The 12,821-nt window shown below is 38.6% G+C and overlaps 1 protein-coding gene across 3 annotated transcripts in view; it reads left to right on the top strand.

Moving 5' to 3' along the window:
- Positions 1 to 3,758: 3,758 nt before the first annotated feature.
- Positions 3,759 to 12,821, top strand: part of ACE2 (angiotensin converting enzyme 2) — a 47,379-nt gene continuing 38,316 nt past the window's right edge. For all 3 annotated transcript variants that reach the window (XM_068962244.1, XM_068962246.1, XM_068962247.1), the window contains exon 1: positions 3,759 to 3,944. In XM_068962244.1, the coding sequence (XP_068818345.1) occupies positions 3,759 to 3,944 (186 nt within the window). The remainder of the gene's footprint in view (positions 3,945 to 12,821) is intronic.

Genomic DNA, 12,821 nt, shown 5'->3' on the forward strand with positions numbered 1-12,821 from the left:
TTGGTTACCCTTCCCATAGGGTCACAAAAAATCAGGCCCAACTGAGCAACTAACAGGTTCTTGCTTTCACTCTTCTTTATTTTCCTCTGGATGCAGCCATGTTGGATTGATAGCTCATGTTAAGCTTTTATTCAGCCTCGCTTGACAAGGCATCTATAGCAGCTCCCTGACTGACCTCCTTGCTTCTGCCATACTCCCTCAGTGTCTGTTCTCTAACCAGAAGTGAGAGTGATCCTGTTTAAACAGTTGCCGGATCACTTCTCTGCTGGAGGCCCTCCAATGTCTTCCCACATTTCTCAAGAATAGAAGCCAAAGTCCTACAGTTGTCTTTAAGGCCCTCCTTACAGCTTCCTATCCATCTTCACCTCCTGCCACATTCCCCATGCACTTTGGGCTCCAGCCATAAAGGCCTCTGATGTTCTTGAGACCTTTGCACTCGCAGTTCCCTCTGCCTACGACAGACTCCCCTCAGATATCCGTGTGGCTTTCATCTCTTCCTCCAGGTCTTTGCTCAAATGTCATCCTGTCATCCCCACCCCATCGCTTACCACCCTGCTTTCCTACTTATTATAAAGCCATGGCATTTACCACCAGCTGTTTGTTTCTTCCTGCTACCTCACCTCATATATTATCCACAGAACTTTTCTTGTCTTATTCATTAGTGTGTATCCAGTATTTAGAATAGTGCCTTGCATATAGCACGTAGCCAATAAATAATTGTTAAATCAAGATTCTTTTTTAAAAATTGAAGTGTAGTTGATTTACAATGTTGTGTTAGTTTCTAGTGTACAGCACAGTGATTCAGTTTTATACACACACACATACACACACACACACACACACACACACACACACGCATATCTGGGCTTCCCTGGTGGCTCAGATGGTAAAGAATCCACCTGCAATGTGGGAGACCTGGGCTCAATCCCTGAGTCGGGAAGATCCCCTGGAGGAGGGCATGGCTACCCACTCCAGTATTCTTCCCTGGAGAATCCCCATGGACAGAGCAGCCTAGTGGGCTGCAGTCCATGGGGTAGAAAAGAGTCAGACACAAGTGAGCAACTAAGCATAGCATACACGCATGCGCACACACATGCGCACACATATATATTCTTTTTCAGATTCTTTTTCATTATAGGTTATTTCAAGATATTGAATATACTTCCCTATACTATATAAGACATCCTTGTTGCTTATCCATTTTATATATGTGACTCGAGACTTTTGTTGTCGTCAACATGAATTGTTGTTGATCAGGGGACTGCTTGATTCTGTGCTATGTGGTTCTTTTGGGGACATTTAGATCTAGTCATAGAACTTCACATTTTGTTAAATCGCTTATTGAAATGGAAGATACAAAGGTAATGAGTCAGGCAGCATCTGATTTGTTCCTAGTGAATCCCTAGATATATATTTGAGATTAAAGATATATATTTTCCAAGTACAAACCACATTCTAAAAAATGATATTTTATAGTTTTGTCAGATGTCACAACCAAACTCTCCCTCTATCCTTTTGAAAAGAAGAGTAAGTTTCCTCAGTCTCCATTCTACTTTTTTTCTAGTTCTTCATTCTTTAACAAAGAATCTGTTCGTCTGGCAAGTTGTTTTTCTGGGTCCCATCCTCTGGGTCTTTAGTGGATTCTTTCCATTTTCAGAATGGGCTGAGAGAACACCTCTGGGGAGCTAGCAGAACATGAGTATCTTCTCAGTAGGGAGTCAACAAAAATTTCAGTAATTAGTCACTGCTTACAGTTGGCCATTGCGAGCTAGTTTTCCTACAGAATTACTGTGACAAAATTCTCCCATTTCCCTCACTCCTCAAAATTTCTTGGCTGCCAGAATTTTCCTGCCTCAGTGTTAGGCTCCTTGTTCATCTGTTTTTAGCTTTCTGATTTCATATCCTGCTTTCTCTATTTCAATTCGATTGCATTCACCTGACTTTCTGCCTCAATGTGTTGGAGTTGGACTACTCCCATTTTTTTTTTTCTGAATCTGAGAGCTTCATTCAGGAAGCAACCTGAGTAGACTTGTATTTCAGCTTTTATTAAAGTGACATCCCGCCTCTTTGTTCAGAGCCTCACACACTGCCCTCTTTTCTCTTGACCGGTTTTTCTCTTAATGCTGTGAGAAGCGAGTGGATCTCAGCTTCCTTGAATGTGGGAGGAGTTTGACTGAAACTGCACTGATCCCTGCCAGCTCACTTTGTTTTAACCTTCTTGATCATACTTGCTTAAATGTGTCAATTACTTTATGTCTTAGAAAGATGATGTCTTTTGATTCATATCAAGGGTAGTAAGAATCCACCTCTTTTTGACGTGGCCGAACCAGATCCATCATCATCCTCGAAGGCCCACATCCCTGTGCTGCTCCCCATCCGTACCTACATGACTGCTGTTAGACTACTGACAGCACTAAAGGCCTATAGTGTACACTCAGACGGCATACCTTCATATCCTGGCTCTGCCGCTTCCTGTGTGAGTGAGGTTTGCACATTTATTTAAGTTCTCTGAGCCTCAGTTTCATAATCTGTATAATGGCAATAAAAATGTTTGCCTCTAGGTTTACTTCAATGAGATATTATAATGCAAAGCACTTTAAACAATTGCTTTATTATTTTTTGCTTTTCAACAATAATATGTACAATGTTAGAATAAGGGGAAGTAGTGGAAAGTTTGTTTTAAAGGCCTCGTTACTGCCATTTCACCTGGACCTGGAAGACTTGTTTTTCTGGGTGAAGAAATGTTTTCCCTGTGTGAAAGTTTCATAATCACAGCCAAGCAGGCCCACAAGCCCTGCCATTTAAAGCGGCTCGTCTCTTTTATCTGTAACACTTATATCTATAGCCTGGGAATGAGGATACTGGTCTAACTCCTGATATTCTACAGGATAACCACTGAAATCTCTCTGAATTCGATGCCATGATCCATGGCTATGGATGACCAGGACTGACATGGACACTCTCTGATTTTCATAGCATGTGGTGGCGTTCTGATTTCCTTGTGAGCTTGACGGAGTTTTGAACAGGTAAGTAAGTGAAAGGGATGGAGGCACACAGTGATCATCTGAGAGATAAAAAATGACCCTTTTGAAGTTTTTCCAAGTTAAATCAGGAGACTCAACTTGTGGAGTGAAGGGTAGTTTTATAATTCAAAAAAATGGCCCTGGAAATGAAAATTTACCAGAAAAAAATGAATTCTATAAAGACAAGAGCAAAGTTGTTTACTTAGGAAAGGAAAGTATTATCCAAGTGGAGAGTTTTTGTGAATATGAGCTTAAAATTAAAAAGGAAGGAAAAATAAGTGATTATTAATGGACTTGTCTGTAAAACATCTAAGTCCCCAACATCAGCCCCAAGATTCCTAATACAAGAGTTCATTGGTCACTGTAAAATCCTAATATCTTCAGTGTATCTTTAACAGATTTTAAGGAACATATTAACCAAATGTACAAGTTTTGATTTGGCCATAAAAATGCAAGAAGAGCTGTGATTCTCTAGGATTAATGAATAACATTTGTTTATTTGATTTGCTCTAAGAAATCATTCTAAAATCTGTTTACATATCTGGCCTCTCCAGGATGAGTTTTATGTTGGTTCAGCAGATTGTTTACAGTTTTCTCTTCTTCTTCCTTTTTTTTTTTCATCTTCCCTGCTCAGTGCCCAACCCAAGGTCAAAGGCTGATAGAGAGTAAATCTCATGAGGAGGTTTTACTCTAGGGAAGTTGTTCAGTGGATGGGATCTTGGCGTACAGAGAAAGATGACAGGCTCTTTCTGGCTCCTTCTCAGCCTTGTTGCTGTAACTGCTGCTCAATCCACCACTGAAGGACAGGCCAAGACATTTTTGGAGAAGTTTAACCATGAAGCCGAAGACCTGTCTTATCAAAGTTCACTTGCTTCTTGGAATTATAACACCAATATTACCGATGAGAATGTCCAAAAGATGGTGAGTCCTCATGGCTACAGAGGGGTATTGGTTGCTTCTTAAAAATCAGCTTACTGCCCAGGAAACTGAAAAGGGAAATCAAACAAATGCTCTGAGCTGAGAGATTGGATGTTTGCCTCAGTATTTCTGATTCTGGAGTCCCAGATGACTGAAAAATTGACCTTTGAGTTTATTTGAAAAAATGTTACAAAATAATTCACTGGTCTCAGTCCAGATTCTTGGTGAACATGCTTTAGAAATTTGCCACCATAATTCTTATCATAGTCAGGCTTTCAAAGCATGTCACAGAAATGCCATAAGTTATTCAGTTAATAATTTCCTCAAGCCTACAATGTCAACAGGAATATCTAAAGACTCTCTACAAATCATCTATTAACTGAAAAAATATGCAGCTGGAGGCTTAGTGAAAGAACTCGCTAGTAATTAAGATTACCAGGGGTCGGGTGAGGCTGGACTTGGGAATTCCTTCCTTAATTGTCATGGAGTTCTGAGGGACTTCCAGAGCATACAAGATCCACAGAGCCCTCCAAGAAAACCTGTAATCAAACCAGTTTTGACAGATCTCAGAATGCTCTGGGAAAGCAAGATGTACTATTTGACAAGTGCAAGGATTTAGGAAGTTCCTTCCCTCACATATCTCAAAGCAGTGCTGGAAATGGAGTGACATTATTTAAGGAAAGTTTTTGTGACATTTGTCCAGCAATGCATTCTTTCAAAAATGTAGTTCAAATCTGATTTTTTCAAATAGTCAGTTACAGGTTTAAGTTAAATCACTGCCACTCACTGGACAGATTCTATATTCTGGACAGATTCAGTCTGAGATCTGCTGCTTCATGTGAATTCCCCAGGAGATTCCCCCCCCCCCCCACCCCCTGCCACAGTTTTTCTAAAGCTTTAAGAGATCCAGGAGATTTTGACAGCCCAGTGTTGTCATAGGAGACCTTTTTTTTTTTCTTGTCTCATATTTTGGTCTTACCGTTCTTCATCTCTTCATGTTTGCTTTTTTCTAGTGTTTTATTTGATCTTGATGTGCACTGTGCATTTGTTTTCATTCTCAGTCAAATGGTCCATAGGTGGTGTTGAAGGTAGGCCAGCATTGTGCCTAAGAGCTCTGGAGTCAAACTGCCGAGGTCCAAATCCTGGCTCCACCGCTGTCTACCTGGGTGAACTTGAACTACTTAATGAATCTTTCTGCGCTTTAGTTTTTCTGCCTGTGAAAAGCCACCTAATACTCATATTTGCTTCATAGGGTTGCTGTGACAACAGTTGATACACAAAACCACCAGAAGTGTGCTCAATGCTTGTGGGCCTGGGAGAACAATACAGTACCGCTGCTGTGAATGTGAGAGGGAATTCTAATTGCTGAAAAAATGTGTAACAGTTCTGTTCAGTGTCCAGATACTGAGAAGGCATTTTACAGAAGGAGATGTAGCGATGTTTGTTGAAATCATCTCTGGATCATTAAGTGCTATCACTTTTGAATTGCACTGGTTGATTAGAGGAAAGGCAGAAATGAAAGGGCGTAAGTCCAAGAAGGGTAGTCAAAGTGCAGACAGTATGGGCCCTTTAAAGAAAAGTGAAAATATGCAAATACAGGAAGCAAGCAGGGGGCCCAGTATCTCCTTCATCCAGCAGCGATGAAGGGCGAGTTAGCGCAGTAGTGCATCTGTGTGGATTTACCTGGGGAGGAGGCAATAGACAGGGAGGACAATGGCTCATCTGTTTTCTTATCACATTTATTGAGATCCCCTAATGAAACGGAAACTGCAGCTGGTGCTACAAGAGGTACCAAGATGAATAGGAAGCTGAGATAATGGTCCACTGCTGATGGCCATGCTTACAGAAAGAATTGGAGAAATGGAGAATGTTTTCCAAGAAAAGAGCCACTGGAGTGATTTACGGGGATGAGAGAGAGTTAGAAGGGAAAACAGAATTAGCTCTACAAAGCCTAACTCAAAAAGAAAAACAACATGAGTCTGAGATGGAAGAAGAAAGGATAGAGTGTTCCCAGTTGTATTGGCCAACTCTCTTCAGATTAGAAAGGTGGTGCCTTTGAAAGCTCAAAAGAGATAAATTTACAATAAATAGGAGGAGGTGCTGTTTCTATTACAGGTAGTGAAACTGGTAAGACTTGTAAATCTAGACCATTCTTTAATCTGAGAAAGTGAGACATTGAAAACTATAAATAGGTTTTGGAAATATTTCAGCAAATGTAAGGATTGTGGATCCACTGTGGGGGAGACATGCATTTATGAGCCCAGTTCTTTACTTTCCTCAGTATCAATGCCCAAGGCTATGTCACTTTACAGTGCCATCTCACTGAAGATGACGTAACTGTGTCCTTTGCCATGTGACTTACTTTGACCAATGGGCTGTTAGCAGAAGTAGAGGTGTGGAAGGACTTGAACAATGGGACTTTTCCTTTGCACCTTTGCCTTTGCCATGAGGACATGCCTGGATTAACCAGGTAAAGAGTGAGAGATGTGTGGAATAGTTGTCCTGGCAGAAACTAATCCCCCAGAGTTTTAAGAGGATCCAGCCAAGATTAGCAGAGTTGCCTGGCAACACTCAGTGATTCTAGGCACACAAACAATGAACACTTATGCTGTTGAGATTTTGGGTTGTCTGTTATGTAGTACTATTGTAGCAATAGATAACTAATATAGGAAGAGAAATTTGGGCTGTATGACATGGGTATGTTCATATCCTATTATGGTCACATTATTGAGGGCAATCTGTCATTTCATAATTATCCCTTGGTATAACGTTCAGAGTCAGAGTATTGGGCTTCTCAGCCAATCGACCTAGTGTGGCAATTCTTAGATCAAGTCATGAGAATAGTTTAAAATAATAGAAGGCACTAGAATTTGATCAGTATAGTGTCCCCAAAGCTCCCTGTTTAGGAGAGGTCCATCAGATAGATATAAGGAAAAAAACTTTGTTCAAAACAGATTTCCACATAGTTCAGAAATTCAATGAAAATTAATTACCAGACACTTGCTTTAGAGCAAATACAATTCTCATGTTTGAGATCAAGCATTCACCAATTAAACTGTAATTCTCTTCTCAGTAAAATGACATTACTTTTGTGCATTTATTGTTGGTTTGATTTTTGAAAGAGTCCTTTGTAAGTCAAAGGATTTTTGTTTCTTTTTTTTTGCAAAGTCAGAAGCTCTTTGGCAACATGGGAGGTCCCTGGACAATTTTTTTCCCCTAGAAGAGAGTGAAAGGATCCTGCCACTGGCCGGGGCATCCTGGTTCTTTGTTCCAGTATTTGGCAGTAGCTACTACAGCTGCCCCCAATTCCTGTGGGCACGACTGTGAAGGGAGCATTGAAGACTGCCCTGTTGGAGCCCCAGAGGTCTCAGAACACTTCATAAATATTTCTTGTTATCAGAAGCCGTGAAGAGACAGCATAAGGCCCACACTTACCCTTTGGGTGGTCAGGGCCCCTAGAGCCCTTGGGCACACCTGCTTCCTGGACCTTTTCCTCTGTCTTTAGGGCGGGGGCACAGTGAACCCAGAGCAGGGTCATTTTAAACTGCTATTCTGTACCCAAGGAGAGAACGCAGACTTCAACCCTGTCGGCAATGAGTCTGTCCCACACTCCCCAAGATATGTAGGCACCTACGCATAGGTACAGGGGTGGGGAAAGGTCAGTGTGATGCAGATACGATGGAATTCAGGAAATCTGATACTATCCTGATTCTGCTAAGCTGGCTGTGATGCGTTGGGCAAGTCACTTACTTTTTATCTCATAAATGTAAGATAGTAGATGGGCCCAGTCAAGATTTTTCAGTGGATAACAGTGGTGAGTGGATAAGTTCCACATGTGGAGGATTAACAGGAGTCAAGTGCATTGGAGGTATTGTTCATACTAGTTTTCCTTTGTCATGAAAACTTGATAATGTCCCAGTTGAGTGATGTAGTTTGGTAAAACTGAACTTGAGCAATTCAAAATGACATGTTTCATGCCATCCAGATTTGACACTCATTGATCTGAGCACTCTGACAGGACGCCAGGCGGCCACCAGCTACACCCAGGGAGGGCAGCCTAGTGGCCAGGGACTACTGCTGCTTCTCAGTGTGTGCCAGGTAACTGGGCAAAAGAAAAAACACTTAATTTTGGCTCAATCTTTTGGTTTGGAGCAGTTCCATGGGGGTTTCAGATCTAGTTCTAGGACCTAGGGAATAAAGTGGGTTTTCTTTTTCTCTACTTTTACTATTAAGGGCTTTTATAACAACAGCTTTATTGAGATATAACTGTGTGCTAAGTTGCTTCAGTCATGTCCAACTCTTTGTGACTCCATGGACTGTAGCCCGCCAGGCTTCTCTGTCCGTAGGATTTCCCAGGCAAGAATACTGGAGTGGGTTGCCATTCCCTTCTCTAGGGGATCTTCCTGACCCAGGGATTGAACCTGTGTCTCTTACATCTCCTGCACTGGCATTGGCAAGCAAGTTTTTTACCACTAGCACCACCTGGGTTATGTACCATAAAATTCACCAATTTAAAGTATACAATTCAATGCTTCTTAGTATATTTACAGAATTATGCAAATATCATCACTATCTCATCTTAGAACATTTTCATCACTCCAAAAGGAAAGCACATGCTTATTAGCAATCACTCTTCTTCCCCTAACCCCCCAGCTCTCAGCAACCACTAATCTACTTTCTGTCTATAGATTCGCCTGTTCTGGACTTTTCATATAAATGGAATTATACACTAGGTGGTCTTTTGTGATTGGCTTCTTTCACTTTGCATGCCGTAGCATGTATCATTATTTTGTCCCATTTTACTGCCAAATAGTATTCCATTATATGGATTTTACTTTACTTTTTATTGTAAAAATTTTCAAGCACATATATAAGAAGAAAGACTAATATGTTGAATCTCCTTATACCCATCACCCAGCTTCAGCAATTATCAACACTTCGGCCAATCTTGTTTTATTTTTCTACCCGACGCCATGTTTATTGGATTATTTTGAAGGAATAACTATATGTTTTATGTAAAAGACTTAACAATAATTCCTCAATATAATCAACTATCTAGGCAATATACAAATGTACCCTAATATCTCATTTTAAAAATTCAGCTGGTTTGTTTTAATCAGGATCTAGCAAAGTCCTCTCTTGATCATTTTGGCAGATGTACTTTAAGTCTCTTTCAGTCTATAGAGCCCTTCCTCATTTTTTTTTGTAATTTATTTGCAGAAAAATTGAGTTGTTGCTCCTAGAGAAACTCCCACATACTGGATTGGCTGATTGTGTTCCCATAATGTTGCTTAACATGCTCTTTTGACCCTTGTATTTGCTACAAATGTATAGATCTGGTACAGAGGTCAGCACACTTTTTTCTGTAAAAGGCCAAGTAGTAAATATTTCAGGCTTTCTGAGCCCTACAGTCCCTATTCAGTCCTGCTATTGTAGACCAGTCAACTCTGCCATTGTAACACAAAAGCAGGTATAGACAATACATAAATAGGTGTGAATATGAAAACTTTATTTATAAAAACAGATAGTAGGCAGAGTCCTGCTCTAAAGACTTGATCAAAATCAGGTTTCCCCTGTGAGGTTTTTTAATAGGTGTGGAAATTGAATTTACACTACTAGCAGGGTGCAGGAATATTGAGCCAAAAAATTAATTCAGGTTCCTAGAGCTCTGGAAAAAAGAAGGAAATTAAAAAATCTGTAGGGACCCTTTTTAGATCCAAAGCTCAAGGCATTTCTACTTTATGCAATAGATACAAATAAATTTAAGATAGACCAAAAATTAAATAGGAAAAGCAAGTCAAGCTTTTATAAGAAAATATAGGTGACTTTTGGTTAGGAATGGTTTATTAAGTGAGTCTCGGTTGGAAATGGTTTACTAAATGAGTTTTAGTTGAGAATGGTTTATTAAATAAAAGACAAAAAGATCAATCTATAAGGAAAAGGCTGAGCAAATAAATTTCATCAGAATTAAAAACAAACTTTTGTGCACCAAAAGACATCATAAACACATACACACACAAGACAAGAAGCAGAGCTTGAGAAAACATTTTGATACATATAATTAACAAAAGGTTGACAGCCAAGATATATAAAGAAATTTTACTAAATGATAAAGACAAAAATTCACTAGAAAAATGGGGGAAAGATATGAGCAACAAATGCATAGAAGAAGAAATTCAAATAAATAAATATATATATGTATATACCTCATATATACGTTTAACCTGACTAATAATCAGGATAACATTATTTTAATAGTGAAATACCAAATTGACATCAAATCATATTTGCCAAAATATGGTATCTGTAGAAGTTGTAACTTGCTTTAACCCATCAGTTTCACTCCCAAGAATTCCACCTGGAGAGCCTCACCTGTGTACTCAAGAAACTTTATATATTTGCAGATTTAAATTAAATATTAGCAATTTTATATGATTTAACCTAATACAAGGATGTATATGGTAAAAAAGTATTACTTAAAGACAGGAAACATTCATAGATGAGAAATTATTAAATTTGAATTTGGTCATATACTTAAATATTATACAGCAGTTAAGATCAATAAGGAATGTATACTTGAAAAACTGGAAAAAATAAGTAATGCTAAGTGAAAAAAGCAGAGAGATTTTCTTTTTTTCTCAACTTTATTGAGATATAATTGACATATAACATTGTGTAAGTTTAAGGTATACAAACTGTTGATTTGATACACTGATATATGGTAGCAGTAGTAGCAGTAGTCTTAACTAATACCTGCATTATGTCACATGATTACCATTTGAGAACATTTAAGATGTATTCTCTTAGCAACTTTTGAGTATATAATATGAAATTATTGACTCTAACCACTAAATAAATATGTCTGAAGCAACTATTATAAAGTATTAACGTTTTAAAAACCTGAGTAGAGGTTTTTGTGACATTTGCTATGTTATTTATACTATATTACATTTTTATTATGAAATATATCAAATATATATCTGGTGGGCCACTTTCTGGCAGGACCTAATTTCAGGAGTGAGGTTTTTTTTCCCTATAAACTAAAATTTTTTTAAACTTAAAATGTTTGGAAGCCACATTGCTTCCTCCCATCTGGAAAAAGAAAAAATAAAATTTTGATTCTCAAGACAAAGCAATAGAATTCATATTCTTATAATTTAAATTCCTTACTTTGTCGAATGGAATAAGTGTTTTTAAAAATATGCACATATCTGGACCTATTTGAAAAGTAATCAAGGCAGTTTTCATCTTTAAATCTGATGTGGTTTTGAGAGCTATGTCTGGATACAGGGCCAATACATGGGGCCTGAGGGTGGAGGGTTCCCTGGGAACTTGTTGGACGCCAAGTCACTGCCTATATGTTAAGGTTCCTTTCAGTTTTTCATCTTCTGTCTTCAGGAGACTCTCATACCTACAGGGAAAGAAATGGTTTAGAGACTGCTGAAAGAATAGCCTAGGAGTTGATAGTGAGGCATAGAAAAAAAGATGAAATTTTAATTTTTGCATTTCAAATAACTTATCACAAAAGCATTTTAATTGTTTAAATAAAACTATCATAATTTGGATAGAGACCACAAGACCTATGACTTAAGATGAAGCTCATATGAAAACATCTAAAAGCATAATGAGATCATATTTAACTTGCATATCATTAGGGCCAAAAAGAACAGGATATCTTTTGGAATGGAAGGAAATGGCAACCTCCTTCAGTATTCTTGCCTGGAGAATCCCACAGACAGAGTAGCCTAGTGGGCTACAGTCCATGTGGTCGCAAAAAGTTGAACACAACTAAGCAACTAACAGACACACAAAGTGTAATTTAGGATTTTATATTTTCAGTCCTTGAAATGACAAAGCATCTCTCAATAGGATGAGAATATGGTATCCACTACAGTTATACATAGCGGGTCAGAGAGGGTTTTAACTTCCTGTGATTGTACTGAGTAATGTGTGTCTTGACCCCAAGCCCCCATCAATGGCTGCAGAAGCATTTGCTGTGTTAATTGCTGCTCTTCTGCGTTTGCACAGAGGCAGTATGGGATGCTGTTTATTTGACCTGTAATGGTTCTTTTTGAACCCTGTAGCTATGTAAGTAACTGTCTATGCTTTAATTCATTCATCATTCAAATCCAAAAATTACATATAGCTGTCAAGCATTATCTAAGTGACTTGGTTGGTATGTATGAACTGACTTTGATTCTCTGTGTAACTGCTTAGCTGTCAGTTTTATTTAGGCATGGGTACCTTATAGTATGAATATGGAATAAATTGTAAAAAAGATTAAAAAGAACAGCTTGAGATGGAACAGTGTATCCTCAGGGGCCAAAATTCAAGACAACATAATGTTTTTGTGATACAAAGTATAACACTTATGATAATGATAAATAAAACAGATATCCTCAAAGTTCCCACATACATTATAATTTTTAAAAATGTTTTAAGACTGAGGCCTTTTGGGGATTCTGGGTTGTCTCCAAGGGAGATTGAAATAAAAAATGCTCTTAATTTAGGATCAAATTTTACCAGAAATTTTGCTGTAAATCATCCTAGATTGGATGAAAAAGGGTAGGGGCTGAGAGATGGGTGGTGGGTTATGTAAATGAATCTGTGCTATAGACCAAACTCCTCTTTCCATAGCTCATTCCTTCTCATTCAGACATGGTACAAAGAAGACTAGAATGTGTTGAATCCAATCTACAGCCAGTGGTTAAGAGCATTTAGCTTTAGAGGCAAACATATCTGTGTTGATTCCCTGATTCTTCCAGTTAATAGCTGTGTGACCTAGTCAAAATTACTTACCTGCTCTGTGCTTCATTTGCCTCATTTGTGAATTGGAGACAATCCCAACTACCTCACAAGATTGTGCAGATTCATTGAAGA

Source organism: Capricornis sumatraensis, chromosome X (genome assembly GCF_032405125.1).
Source record: "Capricornis sumatraensis isolate serow.1 chromosome X, serow.2, whole genome shotgun sequence".
NCBI classification, from domain to species: domain Eukaryota; kingdom Metazoa; phylum Chordata; class Mammalia; order Artiodactyla; family Bovidae; genus Capricornis; species Capricornis sumatraensis.